Source organism: Neocloeon triangulifer, unplaced genomic scaffold (assembly GCF_031216515.1).
Source record: "Neocloeon triangulifer isolate White Clay Creek 2 clone unplaced genomic scaffold, ASM3121651v1 ptg000003l, whole genome shotgun sequence".
Classification (NCBI taxonomy): domain Eukaryota; kingdom Metazoa; phylum Arthropoda; class Insecta; order Ephemeroptera; family Baetidae; genus Neocloeon; species Neocloeon triangulifer.
In genome coordinates this window covers 8,848,705-8,872,836 of record NW_026775546.1, presented here as the reverse complement: position 1 = coordinate 8,872,836, position 24,132 = coordinate 8,848,705, and the positions used below count along the sequence as shown (strand labels likewise).

Below are 24,132 nucleotides of genomic sequence, written 5' to 3'. Positions count from 1 at the left end.
CATGACCGAAGTCAGGTCAACAATTCTCTGAATTGTTTTTGTCGGAAGTTATTTTTTCCACAAATTTCTGGATTGAAACATATCAAAAGAAAAAATATCAGATTTGTTTTATAATAATTATTTTGGTTAGTTGGTTTTTATTAAATACAAGCCATCAACAGTTGAGTAACAAAATTTTTGGAACCTACAAAACAAGGCCATTTTTTGACTTCACGTGAGAGTATTTTTTTTCCATTAAAGGCCAAAGAGGGCAAACAAATTTAGTTTGTTCTTCAAATGCGTACAATAATCCTGTACATATTACAGATATACATTTCGGTTAGAAAAATGTACAAAACACTCTACAAAGGTATGGCCTCGAAAAAAGATGGCCACGTACGGTGTCAATAATAAATTTCTCACCGAGGAGAGGTGCTCACAAAATTAGGCATCACGTTTGAAAAATCGCTCGCATAAAAGCAATACAAATATTATTTACAAAATGTTGTTGCGTTAATTAGACCAGAAGTGATTCTCTCGGCTAACACAGTGTTAGAATGACTCATTTTCTCTCTGTTAGGACTAAAAATATATTAAGTCACGCAAACATCATACGAATAGACAAAAATAAAACAAATTTGATCACATAACGTTGAAAACTTCTCTCGTTTAGCTGAATAATATAATAAATTCTGTTTCAGGCATTTTTTTCTTTTGTGATTTACGTACAGAGGTGAGATAATAGAGTTCAATAAATGTAATAATTAGTAATCAGTCCTCGAAAAAGCCTCTGATTTCTTTAAAGTGTTATTATTTCAGGTAAATGCTGCTAGGTGTATTTTAAGTATTTCCAAAACTCATTTGCAACTTCCAACAGCTATAGAAGGCAGGGTGTACAAAATATTACGTTAGGCGTGCTCATCGAGGACGATGACACTTGTTTCTCGGTGGTTTGTCTTGTCATTGGTGGTGTCCACCGAAAGGTCCATGTTACTGTGGGGACTAGAATAGTTGGCGGCCTCTTGCAGCCGCATCAGCATGTTCAACTGCAAAAATTTAAAAATAAAAATGAATTTTTCTCTGCATAAAAACTAATTTTTCAAACTTACAAGAGGATCTGCTTCTCCTCCGCTGTTGGAATTGGGCTGGGCAGTGCCAGGTGGGGAGGAAGAGGTTTGAGCCACAGAATTCTGCATTTCGTAGCCAACGTCTTCGGGTCGCAATCTGAGGGTGACAATTTTAAATATTGCTCACTTAATATTTTTTAATCATACTTGATGAGGGCATCAGGCCCACCCTGAACAGCGTCGTTGGTCCAAGGGTACGTCTGGGTGATGAAACGAGTCGGATCCTCCCAAGGACCTCGTCTGCCGTACAACTGAAGGCCCTCACGCACTGCCTCCAGCAGATACGGCACCACAGAGTAATTCCACAGGTCAGTGAACCAAACCTGAGACCCTGCAACTTCGACTGGACACAAGAGGAAGAGTCGAGGGCCAATGGTCACATCACTTGAGCTGTGCATTTCTAAGAATTTGTTCAAATGCTGCCAGACCTAAATCATTATTGAAATAAATTAAAAAAATTCAGTTTGAACACATTTGTTTGTAATTTCTTGTTTTAAGTTTTAAATATTGAAAAATATTAGTACAAAAAAGCAAAATTAGTAAAGTTTATACTTGATAAAGATATATTAACCAACTTGTTAAATTTTGTACACTTACTCTGGGAATCCAGTCAAAGATGTTGCAGAGCTCAGAGCTCTGGTTGCCACTCTTGATCTGGACATCAAGCAGGCGGCGCTTGAGGAACCTGGCGAGCAGCCCCTTGACCGGCTCCAAGTGGTTGGCGCACAGCACCCACCTGAAGTTATGGTGCAACTGCAGGTTTGTTGACGAGCAAGTCGTCTGGTTCATTGTGCCAATTATGTACGGGGAGTGGGGGAAGCGCGCGTTCAGGAAGCCATTGAACATGTCGGACATGCTGGACACGTTGTGCAAGTTGTCCAGGATGATCACTGATGGCAGATCGGATGCTGCGTTGTTCTCGCACTGTTCCGAGAGGTTGGCCAGGTACTGCTTCAGCTCTTTGTTGCTCTTGTGGTCCACACTGAGAGAGGAAATAGTTTAAAATTGTGATTATAATGTAAAAATTTAGCACTCTAATTTTTCAATTATTATTTATAAAGGAACAAAAACTTTGTAATATCCCATTATAAAAAAAATAAATGAAAAGTTGAAACTAGTCAAGCCTTGAAAGTTAATTCAGTAAATAAAATTAAATAAGCTATCAATTTAATTTTAAAAATGCTATTTTTTTTTAAATTGGTACTTACTTGAAAGAAGCTATGGCTTCTGGAGTTGCTTCTCTTCCCTCTCTTTGGACCAAAAATTGTGCCAGTTTATTTGCAAGGAAGCTCTTTCCAGTCCCACTCGGCCCACAGAAAATAATTCTCCGGTGCTCACTCAGCATATTGATGTACCTAATTTATTAATAAATTTTATTTTCTGCGCCAAATGCATTTTTAATTATAGCTTACCTTTGTATCCACGCTTTTGGAATCAGGGTTTCAAAAGTAAGAGCGTCCATGCAGCCCGAGTGTTGTGCGGATTTGACGCAGACTTTGATGGAGACGTCCCCGACCAGGTAGCCGAAGGGCAACAAATCTGGCAAGTCAGACTGCCCACAGAGCCGTTGCACTTCCCCCAGATGGTAGCTATAGACGGACTCGGCCTGAAGGCCAAGACTGCTCGAAGGGTCTAACCAGCAGACATACTCGACAAAAGCTTTCCTGATCAGAGAGTCAAGCGTTTCCCATGTCATTTTAGTTCCAACGCAGATTGTGGCGATCAAACATTCCGTCAAGCCTTCGTCTTCGAGGTCTGATGTCGAGGAGCCGCAAACATGTTTGCCGCCAGTAATTACGGTCACTCGGACCTTTGAGCCAAGAGTGTCTCCATAGGCAGGGTTGAATTCTGGAAGGAGAGGATAATTTTAAAATAAAATTTAAATGCAGTGAAAAAAAATTGTGGGTATGAAGAAAAATTAATACCTGTTGCTGTTGGTGAGATGTTTTCAGAATTTGCAAAATTCTCGGGGTTGTTATCCTGAAGGGGCAGAGATGATTGGGACGAAGTAAGAGATTTACTGGTGACGATTCTCTGCAGTCTTTCGTTGTCTTGCTTCAGAGACAACATCTCCGTCTAATTTAAAAATCAGATTTTTTTTTAATATATACAAATTTTTGTAAGACTTTGCTTACTCTCATTTTGTGGACCGTATCTTTGAGAGATTCTAGTTGGTGGGCAGAACTCAAAGCCTCTAGACGAATATCAGTCAAGACAAGATCTTTTTCTCTTAACTGCCGTTGCAGTTCTTGCACAGCTTCCGTACCGGTCAGGTCTTGGTTGTAGAGCCTATTACATAAAAATAATCAATTTTTGCTTATTCATCCACAAAATGTCATCTTACGCAGATGGAGATCCATTAAGGGGATGTTCGTCTTCGTCAGCCTCACTGTTGTTGGACGATTCAGTGTTGCCTGAATGGTGTTTCTGTGAGAAGAGCATTGGTGACGCTGGGGCTGACATTTCACTGTGACCATGGGTTTCGATTTTCCCATCTTCGACGTCAGATAATGAAAGTCCGCCAAGTTGGTCTTTTTTGTTTCGCGAAAAGGCTTTGCTGAATGAGCTCCTCAGCTAAAAGGAACAGATCAAGTTCAAGGATTATGATTGTTTCTACAAAATAATGCTTACCCAGCCCTTCTTTTTCTTGTTCAAGGCCACCCTCCTTCCCGATGAGGCTCCACTGCATGCAGACGAGAGACTCGAAACAGAATCTATCGAGAGTTGACGGTGCATTGGAGATGTTTTCTCTGGTTCTGCAACAAGAATTTGAAATTTAAGCAATGATAATAATTTTACTAGGGATTTAATCTACCAATTTGGCCATTGGGGATCATTGCAGGGTCTAGATTTGATTGACGCAACATGTCGATCATCCCTCTAAGCTCTTGCAGTTCCATATCCTTGAGAGAAAAATTTGTAAATTTTGTTGTAACTATTTTTGAAAATATAATTTGAATACCTTTTTCTCAGAGGTGGCAATCATTTGCTGTAAACGTTGAGTCATGTTTGCCAAAGATTGTTCAAAGGCTGAAACAACATGAGCCTGCAAAAAAGTTTTAGAATAATATTTAATGTAGAGGGAAAATTTTAGCCTACATTTGTGGAGAGTTGACTTGTGAGTGTGTGCACTTTGTCTTGGGCCTCAATCAGCTCCCTCCTCAACTTTCGAATTTCATTTGCCTGCTTTTCTTCAGCGGTGCTATACAAAGACGAAGCCGTCGACACCAAACTCAAGGAAGAACCATTAACTATTGAGAGGGCAAAATATTGAGTCAAATCTTCAGGTTGCCTTAAAATTAATTTTACCATCGTCATTTTTGGCAGGGGCAGCCTTTGAGGCGTAAGGGGACATGGTTGCTGGTCTTCCAGGACCAGAGTGTCTATAAATGAAAAAATTTACACTGTTGGGCGCAAAGAATTTAGTTTTAAATTTACCTATTGGAAGCTTGGGTTGGGCTGGTGGGTTGAGATTCAGCACTTCCAGGTACACCAGGGCCTTTTGCAGCTCCATTACCCTGAACTGTGTAGTAATAAGGGTCATGCAAGATGTCCTCAGAACGTTGTAACATTGAGGGGTAAAGCTTTTCGGATTTAGTTGACCTACAGAATTTAAACAAAAATTAATATATAACAATTGAAAATAAGCAGGAAATGGGCAAAAAGAGGACAGAAGCTGGTGATTTTCACCGATACATGCAATAAATATATAATTTAGCGCTGAAATGAACAGGTAAGCGATTTCAAGAAGCCAGGAAAATGAAAAGATGTCTGCAAATAATTGGTACAACATAGATGTTCGTGTTACTACCTTGGGAATGTCCTAATATGGCTTTTGCAATAAATTTGCAGAAGATTGTCAATTAGTGTTTTGTATTCAATTTATCATATTTACAAGTAATTTAAACCAGGGAAGATTTAGATTGATTATATAATAACAAATTTTCACCTAATACTGTTGCTACGGTTGAGCCTCGAGGTCTGTGGACTTTCTCTGTTTTGAAAGAGTACTCTGGCATGAGACAATGAGGCTCTGTGCTGCGAGGAGCCCATTGACGACAGGGAATCTGTGCTATCTGTCAGCGAGTCTATAAAAAAAATTCAATCAATTTTCTAATCTATAAGTAAAATTAACTCGTCGTACTGGCATTGCATCTGGAAATGGAAGCATTGTAGGTAGAGCTGTGCCGGAGCCACGAGTACGGGCTTCCAGCCTCAGTTGGACCACGGGTGCCGTAAATATTGTTTGTAATTGCACTGGTGGCTGCAAGTTCAGCGTAAGTGGAGTACGCAGTATCACTCAGGGAGCCATCAGTGAACCTTGGAGGAGCTTTAGTGCCAACTCGGGGCGACGACGGGGACTGCTGCTGGTAGTACTGACCATAATTTGGGTTTTGGGCACTGATGTCTGTTGTTGCACTATCCATACTCGACTGTTTTGGCAAGGTGTGATGAGAGGTGTCTGAAATTGTTAATTTTAAATTAAACCCCGTGCATTTGAATTTAATTCCATGCAACAGACTCTAAGGGAAAATTTCTAGACTATGAAGCTAGGACTGGAAATAAAACTAACCTCCAAGCATCAAGCGTTCTCTAATGTTTGCAGACAATTTTGATGCTCCTTGCACAGTTAATGAATATGATTTGTAACTACTAGCAGAACCTCTACGGCTAGGAGAATGGTTGAATTCGCCTGCTAAAAGACAGCGTAGAATTATCATCCAATTGAAATCACTCGCTCGCAGTATTGGTTCGTTGTTAACAAATACAATGCTTTGTTAAAGAGATCAAAAGGGCCACTTAAAATTTAAAAGGAGTTAACTGATTAAATGGACATGCCTCTGAACGAGCTCAAGTAAGATAATTGGAAAGCAATATAAAGAGATTGAACAAATTTTGGAATGTATAAAATTTCAAGCTAGTTAAACAAATTAGAAAAATTATTTAAAATTTTTGTTTTAAAACTCACCGTTGAGAGGAACAGCATCAACATTGTTTGTTTGCGTGCCACCACTGATTTTCACCTTTGACTGTCTAGTTCGTGGACTGCTGGTAGCCAATGTGTTGGAATTGGTCTTGAGAACAGGAGAGCCCTGATTATAGTAAAATAAAGTTCTAATAAAAAAATAAAAAAAATTAATTAATTTTTACTTGTGGCACAGCTTCTTCATTGGTCATTTTATTGTTCTTGGTGTTGGAACCAACGCTGCTGCCACTGCTGCTGCTGCTCTTCTTTGGCATGTACATGTAGTTGCCACTAGAAATTCGGGTGTTCGTGTAAGGCGACATTCGACCGAGCGCCGACTGTTGGTTGGCAACTGTCTCAGTCTGCTGTGAGCTGCTACGCCGACTTCTCTCCTCCTTCCCTGCAAGTTGAATCAAAAAATAATTATTTTTTAAATAAAATTTAAATATTTTGAGGTATGCAACCTGTCAGTCATTAATGTGTTAAGGTGTTGCATAATAAAAATAATTGGGGATCAACAAACCTGATCTAGAAGTTCTCTCTTGGCTTTTGGATGACTTTGAAATAATTGGCGACTTGTTCATCTTTTTCAATGAGTCCTCACACAGATCTGACTTGCCCCGTCTCAGTTCAGGCTTTTCAGTAATCACTTTGCCTTGAGAATCCATCGGAAGGGGATACTTTTTCCACTGCTGGCCTTGTCTATAACACAGTTTGTAAAGTATTAAAATAAGAATTAAAAAATATTATGATGCAAGCAAGTTTGTAACAACACAAAAATCCAAAACTCCTCTCACCTGAATGAGGATGAATCTGTTTGCTGCGAGCTACTGGACTTCAGCTTGACCCTACTACCATGCTTTTGCACATCAGGCACATGCTGTTGGTTATTGAGTTGATAATGTTGTTTGGAAACGGACTGTCCATAGCCGTTACTCATCTTAAAATAAAAATGCGTTGTCGATAAAGAGAACGGAAATTAAAATATTTCGAACGGGAGCAAAATTGTTACAATTGATTTTTGCTCCTTTTCAGCTATCCTTCAGAATCTATTTTTACCTCGGACTGGCGGCAGTCATTACTCAAATCATTCAGGGGTGGGTCAGATACCTCACTTGAAACTGAGCTAGAGTCGTCACCCACACTGTTAAGAAAGCAAAAATACAATAAAATCAGCATTTGTCTGCAATATTCATAAACTTTAATTTCACCCCAGTTTCTTTCATAAAAATTCGATTGAATAATACTGATTTGTTTAAAAAAAAAAAATCGCAAGACCAATGGCAGGAATGACTTTTGAGGGCAATAAAAAGTTGGTCAAGCCATATAAAAATACAAAATATAATTTAGCCCTTTCCCTTTCCAGTATTAAAAATTACAAAAAAGAAAAAATGTTAAAAAAAATGTTAAAATTATAACAAGTAATAAAAAAAATCATTAGAATTTGCGAAAGTATTTTTTGGCTTGATCACAAGAAAAAATTAAAATGTCTGAATATAAATAATCAATTTGGCAGTGAATTCTCAGACAAAGAAATTATAATTCGCGAATGAATCCCAAGCGTGACTCTTTGCGTCATTCGCTGATCGAACAACGAGCCCTCGTTTGGTGCGTTCTTTTATTTTTCGCTCCAAGCAGGAAGCGAGAAACGGCAGCCGTACTCACTCGTGCGGATCACAATAGTAGCTCCAGCGCTTGATCGACATAATATCCGCTGGTCGCGTCGACCGTGCCCCTGCAGAACCACCCCTGTCGACATGCCCGGCCGACGGTTCGGCGCCGAAGGTGGAGGGGTCCAAGGATAGCTTGCTGGGGCCCAGCCCTCGGGACAAGCACGGACGAGCAAAACCCACCGCGGACCCAACCTTTTTCGCGAAAAGCAGCGAGTTTAGTACAAAGGGTTGGCACACCCGGCTTGGTAGGGGGTGGTGGGGAGGGGGTGCGGCCGACGACAAGACAAACACACATATGACTCACTCCCCTGCCCAGATCTCTGTCAGATGCTGATAATAGGGAAACCACTAAGCAAATATTTGTCCAGAAAGAAAAACACAAGACTTAAGTGTTTCATAAATAATTGGCAAAAAAAAAATACATAGCAAATTTGAGGAAAAATGTTATAACGTAAAAAGATTTTAATATCAATTCAGAAGAGAAGAAATTTTTCATCTCTTATACTCAGTGGAGCTTTATTCTAATTTTAGATTCTTTTTGTAAAAATTCTGTTCTGCTGGAATATATTAATGAGGTCTCAAATAATGAGTCACAATTAAAACGCACGTGAAGAGAAATGAGAGCGAGTAGAATGCACCCTTATACACACTTGGCGATATCATCAATAAGGGGGCGCACGCGCCTTGCGCCGACCATCTGCGATATTATCGTGTATTCTGCAGAGGGGTGATCAAAAGCACAGGCGCTGGCCGCGTAATGTGAAATAATGCACTAAACAAGGGCACGAGTGACACCTTCCGGCATTAGCGGGATTTTGCTCCCTGCTTTTTTATGATTCAAATTTTTTTTTTCTAAACGGATATTGGTCGAAATATTATTGAATTTTTTTAAATAAACATTTCAAAGTCCCTATATATACCTAATTTAAATAGCCTCTCTATTATAATTTTTTCCTTTCATTATGATATTACTAAAACTTTTCACAATTAATATAATTATCAAATATACTCATTCCACACTTATCAAATTCAAACCACACAAAATATGTAAAACTTTGTTAAAATAAAATTACGCACCTGTCCCTAAGAGTTCTTTTCAAGTACAGAGCGCCTTCAGACATGTAGCCGTCATTGCAATCTGAATCATTTCCTAGATTGAGAGCGTCTCCGTCTGACATGTAACCTTTATTGCAATTTAATTATTAAATGAATATCCACATATTAGAAGAAAAAAAATTGTTACCTCCAACGCCTGCAAAATTAGGAGTTCCGATTCCCATGTTATTCTTGAAAAAGAAGTTTCGTCGCCCTGGCCGCATATTAACAAACCCCTTATGATGTTCTGAAATAATGTTTAATTAATTTTCAGATCATTTGAGTAAATGAAGTTTAACAAACCAAAAGAGTATCTTGGTCTAATGAGGCTGAGCGGTTTGATGGGTGCAATGAATTCGTCGTCGGACTCGTTGTCCGGAGGCTGAAGTACGATTTCAGGTGGCTGGGTGGCCACTGCGTTTTTGATCTCTTCTGCAGGCGGCTCCTTGATGGTAGGAGGCGCCTCTGGAACTTTCTCGATCACAGAAATGGGACACACCATGGCAACGTTCTTCGGTTCAGGCCGAGGCGACCTGTAGTTTACGGGCTCCGGCATGGCCTTGGCTGTGCCTTTGATGGCGGCCATTGGTTTGGGAATGGAAGAGGATTCTTTGGTTTGTGGCACCTGGACTGGTTTTTGCTGAGGGATTTGGCATTGCACCGTAGGTACTGAGGCTGTTGGCAGATTAGTCACCTTTTCAGGCGGAGGCGCTGGAGTTGTTTCTTTTTTATGTGATTTGTGGGCTGTCCTCGGAGAACTCGCCTTTGAAACTTTTGATCGCTGCATTTGACTGTTTTGTAGAACTACAACCGGAGATATTGCTCTGGAATATGAAAATTTTCATGTAGTTCGTTTAATTTTTAGGAATAGAATTCAGTTTAAAACTTACGGAATGCTTGATATGCTAGTTGAGGAATCGCTTCTCTCTGAACGAGCAGAGCTGAAGCCACTGGAAGAGCTTGTGCGTTTTGAGCCGACAATCCCTTTTAAAAGGAAAAACAATTGGTGTGATAAATAAACTAATTTTTCCAACACATACCTTGTTTGTTCAGTCTTTGCGTGGAAGTTGTGGAAGAACTATTGTAACTTCTGGCATTGTTTGTGCTAGAGGAGTATTTCTTAGTGGGGTATTCGCTGCTAACAGGTGGGTGGTTGTTATTGTTGATGTTGGTGCCCGTCAGGCCGGACAAGCCAACAATGGACGGAGGTCGAAGACCGCTCCTAAAGATCCAGAGATTAACAATGACAAGTCTTGTCTGATATTATATTATTCTAGTTCAAACCTTTGATGCCCTTTATCTGGGTGGACAGCAGGTTTCATCGAAGGAAGCAGGGAAGTAACTGAGCCGTTATTGCTTAATGAAGTCATGCTTTCAGGTCTGCTCCCAACTCTGCTCGGAACTGAAGCAATGACAGAATCATATAAAAATGTACTTTGATACATTTGTGTTCACACTTGGATGGTTCTCTAATTAATTATGAGTATAAAATTACAAAGAAAGTTTAATGAGTTTACGGTCTGTGGTTAACCAAACCAATTTTTCTGACTTATCACACTTTTAAATTACACGGTGCTCAAGTTACTTACTGGACGTGTTTGAATTTCTAAGACTGGCGGGCGTTGGGATCCCCGAGCCTCTCTTTTTGTTCTGCGGCGACGGCATCCTGCAATTAACACAAAGGTTTGAGGTTTGTACTTGATTTTAATTATCTCCACGCGATTGAAAACTGGTTCAGTCGTAAAAAAATCATTCGCTCATTAGAAGTGAAACTAGATCGCAATCTGAGCGTGAAAGATGTTAATTAATTGCACTAATTATTTAATTAAACACATTAAATTAAATAAATAAAGAATGAAATTCTTCTTGTAGATTATAAATTTTGACTTTTAATCTAGTTAGTTTAATTTTGCAAGTGCGAAAGTTTTTATCCCGAGGAAATAATACGCCGTAGGAAAGGCTCTCACTTGGAATTTGAGGCAGTAGTGACAGGAGTTGCTGAGTCTTGCGATTGTTTCTGCTGCTGTTCGCGTCTCTGCTTCTGCTTATACCGGGACAGGGAGAAAAACAATCCGAGGATGCTCTTCAGGTTTCCCTCGCACACATCAGTGGCCGTTACTCCTTCGATTGCCACACCGATTGACTCCAGCAAAGACAAACACGAGATTACATTCTCCAACTGCAACAAAATTATAGCTCCGATGAAAGGTGAAAAATGCAAATATGTTTATAATACAAGTCGGTCGCGTGAATCAACGCGCGGCCCCGGTAAGTTATTACGGAAAAGAGGCTCCGTCCCTCGAGCGGCGTGTAATTATTATTTCAGGATCCAGTTCTGACAGAAACGAGGCGGACGGAGCATAAATTCATCATTACACGTATATAAACGTTTTCACTTGCATACACTCTCGGAAAAGACAGTTAGTCGCGCTACTGATGGGTTAAGTATAAAGGGGCAAAAATTATCATCCTCTCTCGTATATCGCGCTCCCAGCAATGGCACACAAGTGGAACGGCGCTAAAAGAGGCCACCAGTAATGCGATAGGCTGCATTATTCTGATTTGAATAAAGGAAGTTTTAAGTGAAAAATGGAACTTGGTACAAAGTATTTTAGAAAGGGCATGTATAAGCATCATCAGAGACTGTGATCGAATTTTAGCCTCTTCCCGAATCCTTACAAGTGCATAGAGAAAAATGCCGCCAATTTCCTGTTGTCATCGGAGCAAGTGGTGGACTTGGCTTCTGTGGGTCCGAAAAAAAACTCGCGAATGTTTAATTCTCTTTTTATAGCCCAGCCGACATTTGTATAAGAGAAAAGGTTGCCAGACAAAGGTCAAGTGCGGAGAAGAAAAAATTTGGCAAATTTAAACGCGATTTTTTTGTTTAATTTTAAATTCAGGTTTGGAGATTTAACATGAAGAGATTTCATTAAGCGATAAAGAGGAATAAAATGCTCGCGGCCAACATTGCGCTACGGTGTTTTGAACTCAATTTAATGAAGTCCGCGGCCTGCGATTTGCTTATCAAAACTCGTGTGCGTGCATTGTCTGGTTGAGGAAATCACCGTCATTTGACTTTTGCAACATCGTCCACCCTAAATTAGACAATGAAGGCCGCAATGTTGGGGTACTCGTGAGGTGAGGTCTGGCACGACAAGAGAGAGAAAAGAAAGAGAACAAATGCATGACATTCAAATGCGCTCCAGGCGCACAATCAGAAAGATTATCTGTTTTTGTAATATGGAAACTCTTTGTTCAATTTGTTTCTGATTGACCGATTACGGTTTTATGACTTATGTTTGTTTAAAATGACCTGGATTGGAAATTGCACATACAAAGTTTATAAATCCAAATTATATTAATGAATTTACATTTTAAATTTTGAATTAACACAAACAATTTTTAAGTTTAAAAGGTTTAAAAATACTTTTTAATTAAATTTCCGCTGTTTTTCTCTCATTAAAACAAACTAATTTTATAAAAATGTACCTGATTTATACAAATTTATTAACTATGAAAAAATATTAATCAAAAGTTCAACTGTTGCTGACAAAAATTAATAAACTAAATTAACTCCAAAACATTTTTTGATTGAAAAAAAAAATTATTTTTCAATAATAACAATATTTGACCAAAACCATGCGCTTTTCACCTATTAATAAAATAAATAATTTATAAAATTAAATATTTAAAGTCCCGGTATGTCAAACCCCTGAACTCAACAAGCAAAATAAATAGAAACCTGGCCAAATTTGAGCGTGTCACGTCGCAGGAACCGTAGATAGCGAAATTATTTGCGAGCGGAAACGGCGCACGGTGCGGCTGTTGGAAAATTGCAGGTGAAATTGCAGGCGGATTGACAACGGCCGGCAGGTACTTACTGAGTGTCACAGGCGAGCACCAACCTCACAGCGGCGCCGGTCGAAGCCAACTGCTGGCTGCGAGCTGCGAGTGAGCAACAGGAAGACCGGCCAGAAAGGGGCCCTGACTACGTCACGATCGCGCGCACCAAGCGATGAGGCGTGCGCTGCTGCATCTTGTGACTCACCAAAGGCTGTGTGGACCCACAGCCACCTCAAAGGTCCACTCATCTTGCGATGACACAATGAGCAAAAAGACTCAAAGGACACAATCGCACGCCTTCATGCCGAAACCACCCCCGACCTTCCTCCGCAGCACGCGCACATTCATTCACTCCTTCTCGCACGGACAACCCATATTTTTGTCTCGTTTTCCTCCAACAACCAGACGTTTTTATTATGTTCGCTAAATCGCAACTCCCTGAATTAAGTGCCGTAAAATTATACACGGAAAATCTGCAGACTATAGATTATTTCTCTGAAAAAAGATTTTTTTTTTTAATCTGGAAACATTTAAGAAATAATTTTCAATTTTTAGTGATTTATTGTTTAATAGTATTTAAAATATAATATAATAATTTATAAAAATTAAATAAGGAGCAATTTATTTACTGGCCAAAAGTTTATGTATGAATATTAACACTGGCAGCAGAAAAGAATTTGACAAATGGCAATATAAATTAATTTATGTTTTGTTGGTAATAAATTTAAACCATGCAAAAAAAATTACAAAATAAACAAAAAGACCTAAAAAAAATCTATATAATCTGCAGAATTGGAATTAGAGTACTTATTTATATCCCCTGTTATTAATTTAAGTGCTTTTCTCTCTCTTGGTCTAATTGGCCCTTTTCTGGCACCATTCTTACTTCTTTTATTTTATTGCAGTGGAATTGCATTAGTTGGTCAAATAAATGAAAGAGCAACAGGTCTCTCTTTCGAATTCGCGCTATGCGTCATAACCCAATTATTTTTATCCTCACTTTGTCGCCCACTTGTTTGTCGGCGTAAGGGCGGAATTGCCCCTCTTTCATGACGCAAAATCAATATTGCTATTGCGCACACTTTGCAATCTCTGCAGAGATCGTGAATTATTTATTCTGGCAAATATAAGCGACGATTAGATTACGCGATCAAAGAGAGAAGTTGAAATTAATCCGTGAAAAGGAACGGAATTAATTTGCTTTGGGTTTCGCGGCATGATTTGAGAAATTATATTATTTATAAGAAATGAACCGTTTTCTCGATTCTTTTGATCTGCAGTTGGACAATGCGAGTGTGCTGCAATCACGGGTGAATGAATTGCAAGTCACGCAACCCTAAAAGCATGTATGTATGTTTTCATTACGGTCGCCGTCCATTAGCAATTGTTTGAAAATCGGGACGGCGTCATTAGTCACGGATGCAGCCGACGGAGGCACCTGCGAAATAATTGCGTTTGAGGAAGAAAACAATAAAATTCCTCATAACACTCAATTATATCGAATGGATGGCGCCGCAGGGATGGCGGCCAAGGTTTTTCGGCTGCTGGGAAAATGGGGATTTAAGTGTTCGCCACGAGAGAAAAAAAGGGAAAGGGAACAAAGCGTGCGGTAGGTGTAGGCACTCACCATTTGGGTTGGGTTTTTAGGCTTCCTGTTGACTTTTGCGATTTTCCGGTTTGCTGTAAAAAAATGATAGTAATTAGTGAAATATTTCATACTATGTTACAACCAAAAAATATTTTGACAGAAAAGAAAAGGAATGAGAAGATTTGAAATTTATATCATAATATTTTAAAATTTTATTTTGAACCCACAGAAATTTTTTAGTATTCTTTCATTTCATTGAAATTTCCTCATTTAAGCATCAATATAAAAAAAACTTTACCTGCAAGCAATGATAAAAAATCTATTATTGCAATTTACCTTCAAAATTGTCCCGGAGAATTTTTTTTTTAATTAATTTAATAAATTTTTTTTATAAATTTTGAACTTCAACACTTACTGACGGCTTCAACAATATCACAGAGTAGTATGCCATCGCAAACGTCTGTTTGCAGGTCCTGGATGCGTCGTTTCGAGTGAACTTTTTCCAAATAGTGATTCGCCCAGTCAATGTAAATCTGGAACAAAGACAAAAACTCTCTCACATCTTGAGCCAAAAGAAAAACTCTCGTGACAAAAACAAACAAAATTATTCATATTTTTTCCGAGGAATTTTCAATCTCGTTTCGAGCGGTTCACCGCGCGTTATTATTATGTAAAAGAGGAGCATGACGCAAAACCATTGTCTTCAATGTCGGCCGCCGCGAGAGATGGAATAAATTACAATAACAATTTTTAGGCATTGGGCCAGCCCAGTTATGTTCTTTTTCTCCTCACGCGGGCACAGCCAGCAATGACAATGAGAACTTTCGTTACTTGCACTTTTCACAAATGGACGACCAACCCTACCGACCGCGTCTTAAGCTTGGCCTTCACTCAAAAAAGAACAAGAGGAAACGGCAAGCGACGTTTCAGTTAGTTGACAAACATGATTTTTTTTCGTCGGAGAGAAATTCTGAGAAAATTGAGCTACATTTCCTTGGGTTTGCAATTTTTCGCGTTATGTGCGTGCGCCAAAAAAGGCGAGGATTAAAAAGGAGATTTAGAGATAATTGACAAATTTCACGGGCGGAAAGAACAATAAAAAACATGCTTTATATGCTTTACTTTAAGATTTAAAATATTTAAATAATACAAAAATTTAACAAGCCGTCACAGATCTTAAAAATTATCTAAAAAAAAACTGCATTTTTAAATTGTAGTTTTCCAATACAGATTCAGTAACTTGAAATTTTTTAATTATTGAAGTCTAACAAATACAAAAATAAAAAATTATGAGCGTGTGTTTTGTTCCGGAAAATAATTATGCAATGAAAAAATTTATTTCTGTTGGTTCATTTTGATTCTTGGTGTCTATTCTCTCTAACTCTAGATAAGATATCAAATAAAATCAGTAAAAATTTGTTTCGATCTAATGACTAAAAATAATTTGTTCTCTAAATCTGAAGTTTTATTTACAAAAATAAAGTTTCCTCCGAGCTAACGAATTACAGATGGACACAGCATAGACACGTGTGGATGAGAATTGGATTATAAAAATTGACGGAAAAAACATCCTAATCATAAAAAGGCAATTTAGTCTTGTTCTAAATTTGAGATCATATATTATTATTAAGTATAATTCAAATTCAACTAATGAACGTCTAATGAAACTATTTTTTAAATTACTTCAGGAAACTCTGAAAGTTTTTCCATTGAAATAAATGATGAATAAAATAATTTCTGATATTCAAGAATCCATAAACTTTGGAAAAATCTAACTCTTGTTAAGTGTGATATGAGAAGATTTTGTCCTATTTTCTAATTCGGAGTGAACCCGACAGTATAAAATTTATGAAATAAAGCGTCAAAAATCTTACATTATACAACTTAAATTGAGTAAATTGTATGAAATATTATATCCAGGAGACTAATTTTACCATTCTTTTGACAGTAAAATTTTCTTCCATATAAATCACAACAAAATATAATATAAAAAAATCCCAGAGAGGAGAGTTTTTTTAACAATCCCATTTGTAAGTCTAGATGAATTTAAAATAAATGGGGAGATGATGACGGTGATTTGTTCAGTCACACCATTATCACGCCTCAATAATCATTCGAGAGAATTTTAATGTTCATCTTTTTCTTGTGAAAAGGCCGGATTCCGACAAAATCCACTTAGCGCGTGTGTTAATGTATCAAAGGAGTGGTGTGTGTTAATGGGGAAAGCCCCTTCTTAGCGAAGAGGCCATTCGCAGGCAGCAACTTTTTATCTTAAGAGTGAGGGCATCTTATTCGGACCGCCGGACGCGTCTGCCGTAAAACGGTCCGCAGTAAACAAACATGCAAGGGTTGATGGGGTCACCTGGATTATGTCCATCTGCCGCTCCCGCTCGTCCTGTTTGGGGGCCATGATGCACGCGGCCACGTCCAGCAGGGACATGTCTTTTTATTTGCACTGACTTTCTCCGGACACGGGCGACACAACAATAAATGCTGCTAAGCTGGTCTGGCGCGCGCCGACGACTGGGTGGGAATTAGGCAGTATTGTGCCGCAGCAAAGCACACACACGCCCAGCGTTAGTTAGTTAAAGGCGCTTAATACACATTTTTATTTATAAACATACATATTCTCCGTCCGAGGAGACGCTGGGTCGAACTCTGGATGGAAAGGGAGGAGCGTGCACTGCTCGTGTCTCACGCGTTAAAAATAAAAAGAGGCAGGCTGGAGCTAATTTTAGCTTGTTCTTGGGCAGGAAGTTTTGGAACGCTATGCGGAAAAAAGAAGTTTGTTGACCATCGGCGCGGCTTCAAAGCGAAGACTTTGAATAATTGGATCAGTGTGCGCCGCGCGAGTAAGCAGAACGTTTGTTTTTTTCTCTCACTCGGACGGCCGAGCCGTGAAAAGATCAATTAATTTTAATTGAATCACTCCGCTAACAATGATTTATTTGACTTTGATATACAAGTAGGTTGAAAAGAAGCATTGGCGCCGCCTACGATTCAACCTTGTAATCAAAATGAATAAGAAAAATTATTCTAACCTCTTGGCTTGAGAGTAGTGAACTTCAAAATCTGATTTTTTCTCTCATTATTAGTGAATTTTTAGTTGGACAGTAAAAATGTTAAAAATTTATCGCATTTAGAGCGATTCAAAAATATTTTCAGTTGAAGATTTCAAAGAGCCTGTAAAATATTACAATTTATGTAAAATAAAATCTGATTTAATAAATGCAAATAATTATAATATTTCCATCATTTAAAATGTTGGCGTTCAATTTCTCAAATATACAATTCATTATACTAAAAAGTAAACACCAATAACACAATGATTGCAAAAAAGTCACAAAAACACCACTTCGATCATAAATTTCTTTAAAAATATATCCATTCTTAACACTTCTCGCGTCTAGTTTAATTTTTTTTCTAACTGCAAATGTAAAATTGAAGCTTCAGGGTGTGATTTTGGAAGAGCATCTCGGCATCCACTATTGATAAGGAAAACAGTTTGACGCCTGTTTAACACTTTCGGATACACATTTATTTTTTCGTCGGCGCCGCGCAGATACGAAAAGTGGCTTTAATTGCCTTGAAGAGCCTTTCGTACGTGATTAAGCAGCGTCTTGAGAGGGAAAGGCACTTGAAAAAAATAAATGGGAGTGCGTGCTTTTTGTGCTGTGCAGTCTGATGAGGAGAAATTAACTGACAATAAGCACCCGACGAATAAAATTTTCTCATGACTCTATCACACAATTCGCATCTGATGCAAAATTTTAACGAAAACTGTTTTATTATGCGAGATTGAATTAAAATTATCTCAGGATTTTCTCCACTAATTGTAAGAGAAAACGAGAGTGTTATACAATTCAGAAAAAAATTAAATCTGCTCACCTCGATGGTTTCCTTGGCGGTGTATTTCTTCGTCTGCTGCGGTGATGCCATCGTGATATTATAGAGGGAAATTAGCTGCAATTTGCGCTCGTGACCAATTTAAGTGTGGAGCAAAACGCAGCAACAACAGCTGCCTTTCATCCTCATGGCTCTGCACAAGCCACTCTCTTGGAGAAAACTGCTGAAACAGAGAATTAAACTTTGTTCAATATCAAAAATTAAAAAGAAATTCAAATACAACCTTATTAAAGCTCCAAGCAATAAAAAAAAATTGGATGTCCCTTTTTAATTAATTTTAATTTAAAATATTTTATAAAATGCAGACACTAAAACTAAAAAGTTAGACAAAAATGTATTTTATTCAATTTGATACTTTTTATTTTAATTCTGTAGCGTTTCTGATATATCACTAAAAATAAAAATTAATTACAATTCATTCAATAAAAAAAAAAAAACAATTTTACAGAAAAATTATTAATTCTAATACAAAAATAATTTTCAATACAATGAGAATTAGTTTTGAATTTGAATTAATATTTTGTTTTCCAAAGACAATATCACTATAAATTTAAGAACTTTCCGCTAAAACCTCCAAAAATGCTAAAAACTGCGTATAAATATATAGCAAAAACAAACATTGACCTTTGCCTTTTCATTCACGATCTGCGAATATTTGGCCAAATTTTCGCAAAACACACGCCCGCGGCGCTCGGCCAATTAGCCCGTTCAACTGTGCGACGCGTAAATAATCGTCTTTCTGACACAAAACCGCGGCACCGTGGTGAAAAACGTTCCCAGAAGTGCAACAACGACCGAACCCGTCCAAGCGAAAACGACACATGCGGACACCACCTGGGCAAAGGTATGCAACCTGACGCAGGATGGGCGCGCAGGTTGCGTAAAAAGGAGGCGGTCAAGTAACGGCAACTCACCTGGGGCCGCCTGCTCGGCCAGAGTCACTTTTTCGGCTGGAAATCGGCCTCGTCTCCGCCCTTCATGCCGAATTCGGAATTCGCACGGACAGATTTTGACACTTTGACAGAGGGGAGGGCGTGGCGCACCGTGTTGTGGATGTGTGCAGGAATGGGCAGGTCGGGGGCGAGTTGAGTCAGAGCACCTCACCGAACGCAAACCGGAGTCACAGAATTTTTATCAAACTTTCACTTTATTTAACTTAAAATATCTTCACAAAATTACTTTATTTAAAAAATTTCAACCAAACAAATTCAAATAATTTAATCGCAAAATTTTGTAGATTATTTAGGTAGAGTTTAAATTTTAATTTTTTTGTCTTAACTCCCTCTCGAAACTCCACTTAATTTGATTCCGCATGTTGCTACACGAGTTGTACAGCATTGCCATAACTTATGCAACAAAACACAGGACGGGAGAGGAATAATGAATGAGGCTCCCCCCATCCATCATCTGTTTTGGTCGCATGTGTTTGTAGTGCGATTTGCCGGCAGTTCCGCTTTCTGTCATTCCTTGCGTTTGTTTGTTTTGCTATTTTAACTCATCGAACCGTCCGGCCGGCACGACAGGTATGCGCAGAACGGTGCAAAATTAAGGCGAATAATACCATAACAAGTTCTCTGATAGATTTCTCAGGATGGACGTTGAAGACGGTTCGGACGACGAGACCAAAGTCACGGACTTTGTGGCCAGTAGGAATGCTGCCGTTTTTTGCATCGATTCGTCCGAAAGGATGCTGGAGATTGACGATGATAGTGGAAAGTGCCCTCTTCAAATTTGTCTGGAGGTTTAAAATATGATTTAAAAAAAAAAAAAATTGGACTTTAACTTTAATTTTTACAGAGTGTGAAACGGAGGATGTTGAACAACATTTTCACCTCCGACAAGGAGTTTATTGGTATTGTATTAATGGGAGCAGTGAGCAAAGCAGGATCGTCCAACAATGCCAATAATGTGACCAGCAACAATTGCAGTATCTTTTTCGAGCTAAGTCGCTTCGGATCAGAAATATGCAGCACCCTTGCCAACCTGGCCAAAAAGACTGGTATTATTTTGTTTGTTAATAAATTATTTTTAAATCCTTGCAGATTTGCTGAATTTTTTTTTAATAATAATTCTATTTATTGAAAATATTTTTTTTATTACTGCAGTATAATTTAATCTTCAACTTTTGCAGGAGAGCAATTTAAAAAGGATTTTTGTGAGGAGTATGATGTCCAGCAAAGCAACTCGTTGTCCGATTCGCTATGGACTTGTTCTTCGATGATGTCCATGTCGTAAGTCAAATTGTTAATTAAAATAAGCCCTTTCTGTACATGGATTAATTCAGGAATACCAAATTTGGAGTGAAAGAGGTCTTCATCATGACCAACAGCAGCATGGAAAACATGGATCAGAATGTCCGTAGACAAACCCTGAAGAGGGTCGAAGCCTTGTCTCAGGTGGGAATCTGTCTCCGCCTTCTATATCTAGGCGCAAATTTTGACCTCCAACCATTTTACAAGGTAAAAATAAAAAAATTCGTTGACTTCATATTTAATAAATAATTTTTAAAGGATCTTTTGCTAAATGCCCACCCAGATAGCTCAGTTCAGGGCAATGAGCATTGGGCAGCTTCTGATCTTGTGGCTGATCCTCATGTTGTCTTGACCAGAGGTTGTAACAATCGCCAGTCTGGGAGACTAGATTTTTCCATCACACCAAAGACAAAAATTACTGTTAAAGCTTATTCGTTGTTCAGGTGTGGTTTGATTTTTTATATATATTTTTTATATTAATCCATGGCCTTATTTTGAACTATTTTAGGAGGATTGATCACATCAGCATGAGACAAGATGTGAAACTGCACAAGGAAACCAATGAGCAGCTTTCGGTGGCCTCTACTAGATATGACACCACCTCTGGTGAACTAGTCCATCCTGACAGCGTCGTATTCGGAATCAAGGTTGCCGAAGGGGCCTCGTACTTTAAAAAGGTTTTTGTTTAAAATTTTAAAACAAATCAGCTAAAAAATAAATTTAGGAGGAACGAGGTTCAATGAAAGAATTATACCCCATCGGAATAGCCCTGCTTGGATTCAAACCAATTTCGGAAGTTTTCTGGGGTGACCACATTAAATCCGGAATTCTTATCATCCCAGACGAGGAAGAACGCTCTGGTATGAATTTAAAGAAAAACAGTTTTTTTTATAAATTTTTATTATAAATCTCATTGTCAGGCAGTGCCAGTTTATTCTACGGCTTGCTTCAAGTGTGTGTCGAAAAGAACCTTTCCCCTCTGGTGCGAATCTGCATGCGAAAGGGCAGTGGTGCTCGGCTGGCCCACCTTCTGCCCCAGTTGGAAAACTCCTCTGTCGGCCCGTTTGCGGCAGTGAACTGCTTCTATCTCATCTACTTGCCCTTTTCGGGCGAGTGCAGAGAGTCTGAGGTTGCTGTCCATCCAATTGATGTGGATTTGAACCCAATGCAGAATATGGCCAAGACTATTATCCAAAAGACGACATTCAAGTACCACCCCAGCATGTTCCCTAATCCAAAAATGAGGATGCATTTTAACGCCATCGAGGCTCTTGCTCTCGACTACGATGACTCCGAAACTGTCATTGATGCTCTGCGTATGCAAATTTACTATTTAAAAATCGAATGAAATGATCACAATTTAATCTATTTCCAGAACCTGATGAAGAAGGTATTGATTCTAGAATTGGGGAAGTTGCTGACCAATTTATGAAGATGAGTGAGAAAGTTGCTTCTTTGATCCTGGGTGTTGATGACAATGAGCAAATGGAGTAGAAGCCCAATTAAGTTCCTTTTCATCTTACAATTAATTAAACGCAAAAATAATTTTGATTTCAGTTTCTCTTTATTCAATGATTCAGATCAGAACAAAGTGTTGGAAATAAGGCAGTCATTGTGCGTGAACATCCAGAAAATAATTTTCTTAATTTCCATATCAAGTATCCATTCCATGTTAAAATTGCCAAAGTTCTTTTAAAACACAAAGGCTTAAACATTGTTACCAGTTTAATTGTTATTAAAATAAGGTGCAACATTTAAAGGCTTGAGATGCGTAAAAGTTTGCAAAGTTTTCATTACAAGAGTATTTAGAATTAATAAAATATGGTCATTTGATTAAAAATGAGGCACGGAAAATTTCATTCCCAAAATCTTGCTCACAATTATTAAATTGGTTAACAATTCAGTAATTAATTAACTTTGTACAGAGAGGTTTTAAGTTTACCAATTTAAATTGCGAAGTATAAAAAGCATTTTTGGAGTCCCAAAGGACGGACAATATTGGTTCTGTCAAATTAGAAAATTTGTCATCTATTCACTTACAAACTACTAATTGTAGGTTCCCTACCACTGAACATTTAAAATGGTTAGCTATTTCATCTAATGTGAATCATACGTCAATACATCTAATTCAGCTATAGCAATATTTGAGTTTTTCAGAACTTTTGTTTTGATTGTGAGAGTATTTTAATGCACAGTTTTATTTTTGTGTTCGTCAGAAACATTGACCGGGACAGATAAGTACAAAAGGCCGCTGAAATACATAATCATCTTCTCAACCATTGATCAACAACAGAATTCAATTTAACCACTAAAATAACTTCAAAGAGATTAGGTTAAAAAACTAAATGCTTCAATTTGTACCAATGTATCGATATGGTTAATTAACAAATTGTAAAAAACAACCACTGAGCTAACAAAAAAGAAGTCAGTTTAAGTAAGCGCTGCTCGGTAAAATAATAAAATTGTGATCCTGCCATTTTTGACACTCAGTCACAGCCCAAGGAAAAAGGCTAAATCAAATTTTTAAATTAATAAACTACTAGTGTGAGGTAAAGATGCAACATCCATAAAAATAAGTGCCATTAACAAGCTACCTAAGCAAAATTAATTAAAACAATTTATAGTCTTCGTAGAGAGGTGCAGACTAGCAGACAAATCGGTGCTCATTAAAATCAATAAAAATCACTCCCTAAATTTTCCAGTTGAGTTAAACTTCATCCATGTGCTTGATTTTGATAGCTGAACTTGGGATGTAGCTTTTTTGCTCCGGTTCGTCTTGAGGGTGGCCCGTTAGCGGCTCCTCCTCCTTGGCTGCTCAAAATGAAATTTTAATTATAAAAATTATTAATTGTATTTTAATCAAAAGTGCTCACAGTAAGCTACGACTCCGCCTTGAGTGTAATTGACTCTGCATAAATTGTACATAGGGCAGTTGCTCGAAAAGCAGCAAACGAGGGTGAGGACGATCAGCAAAACACAAATCGAGATAACAACAATGCTCACAATCATGACGACCCTGAAAATAATTCAATACTTTTAGATTCAGAGTGCTCTCCTCCGAGTGAATGTGACTCACTGCTCGTCGAAATATTGGATGAAGGAACCGTGGGGACAACATCGAAGGGTTTGGTTGGAGGCGCAGCACTCGGTGTAGTAAAAGGGTTGGTCGTCCTGGGGGCAGGAAAGCCAATGGACTCCACTTTCGTCATCCTCAATGCCATTTGCGTAGAATCCATCACAGATTTTGCTTTCGACTAGGAAGAGAAAACAAAAATTTAATAAACAAGTCTAAAAACAAAAATTTTGAAACAAAATTGTTTACTTTTGCATCGAATTAAATTGTCCTGAAAATTTAATTCCGTGTGGTTGATAAATAAATCAATTGTTAATTATTAATGCAAATATTAACCTGATCTCAGGGCGAGTGCCGCCGTCAAGAAGGACAAGACCCTAGCGGACAGCATGTTTGTCGTTTCAGTTCAATGAACTTCCTCGGACAAAGTGCAAGACGATCTTCTTGCTTAAAATATCATCGCCGGTCTGCTTTTCGTTCGATTCAGTGAGAGGAAATTCCCCACGGTGTCGCAACAAAGTGCCGAAAGGTGTTCTTTTTTCCCCCCGTTCGATCTATTTTTCTCTTTTTTTCTGGCGGAAAAATAGCTCGCCACCAAACACTGCAGGGTGTGCCCTCGACGACGGCCGC

At 38.4% G+C, this 24,132-nt stretch overlaps 3 protein-coding genes across 12 annotated transcripts; 1 reads left to right on the top strand and 2 right to left on the bottom strand.

Annotated features, from left to right (window-relative positions):
* Positions 1–108: 108 nt before the first annotated feature.
* LOC132205575 (protein sickie) lies at positions 109–19,249 on the bottom strand. Of its 8 annotated transcripts, none has more exons than XM_059634689.1 (36): positions 19,092–19,249; positions 18,160–18,340; positions 14,687–14,804; positions 14,311–14,363; positions 10,808–11,019; positions 10,430–10,506; positions 10,125–10,242; positions 9,881–10,062; positions 9,731–9,824; positions 9,144–9,664; positions 8,989–9,087; positions 8,823–8,928; positions 7,132–7,216; positions 6,870–7,012; positions 6,596–6,774; positions 6,258–6,472; positions 6,076–6,199; positions 5,680–5,802; positions 5,251–5,568; positions 5,056–5,194; positions 4,918–4,938; positions 4,545–4,709; positions 4,416–4,489; positions 4,206–4,357; positions 4,069–4,152; positions 3,922–4,009; positions 3,738–3,862; positions 3,451–3,680; positions 3,242–3,395; positions 3,032–3,182; positions 2,519–2,954; positions 2,315–2,461; positions 1,704–2,088; positions 1,254–1,534; positions 1,089–1,203; positions 109–1,025 (listed from the first exon to the last, which is right to left on the bottom strand). In XM_059634689.1, exons 2-36 carry the CDS (start codon positions 18,208–18,210, stop codon positions 888–890), a joined length of 5,703 nt encoding a protein of 1,900 aa, XP_059490672.1. In that variant the 5' UTR covers positions 18,211–18,340; positions 19,092–19,249; the 3' UTR covers positions 109–887. The 8 variants fall into 8 exon arrangements, with proteins under 8 accessions (XP_059490672.1, XP_059490673.1, XP_059490675.1 ...); XM_059634690.1 differs by having other exon boundaries at positions 18,160–18,337; positions 19,092–19,248; XM_059634692.1 differs by lacking the exon at positions 19,092–19,249 and adding an exon at positions 18,802–18,968 and having other exon boundaries at positions 18,160–18,337.
* Positions 18,984–22,281, top strand: LOC132205576 (X-ray repair cross-complementing protein 6-like). Of its 3 annotated transcripts, none has more exons than XM_059634695.1 (10): positions 18,984–19,021; positions 19,768–19,918; positions 19,975–20,176; positions 20,309–20,408; positions 20,462–20,636; positions 20,688–20,872; positions 20,938–21,106; positions 21,154–21,289; positions 21,350–21,745; positions 21,805–22,281. In XM_059634695.1, exons 1-10 carry the CDS (start codon positions 18,999–19,001, stop codon positions 21,921–21,923), a joined length of 1,656 nt encoding a protein of 551 aa, XP_059490678.1. In that variant the 5' UTR covers positions 18,984–18,998; the 3' UTR covers positions 21,924–22,281. The 3 variants fall into 3 exon arrangements, with proteins under 3 accessions (XP_059490678.1, XP_059490680.1, XP_059490679.1); XM_059634697.1 differs by lacking the exon at positions 18,984–19,021 and adding an exon at positions 19,332–19,700; XM_059634696.1 differs by lacking the exon at positions 18,984–19,021 and adding an exon at positions 19,332–19,700 and having other exon boundaries at positions 19,759–19,918.
* On the bottom strand, positions 21,981–24,132 carry LOC132205577 (uncharacterized). Its single transcript, XM_059634698.1, has 4 exons — positions 23,839–24,132; positions 23,506–23,683; positions 23,303–23,445; positions 21,981–23,240 (listed from the first exon to the last, which is right to left on the bottom strand). The coding sequence occupies exons 1-4, from the start codon at positions 23,891–23,893 to the stop codon at positions 23,137–23,139; spliced, it is 480 nt and encodes a 159-aa protein (XP_059490681.1). The 5' UTR covers positions 23,894–24,132; the 3' UTR covers positions 21,981–23,136.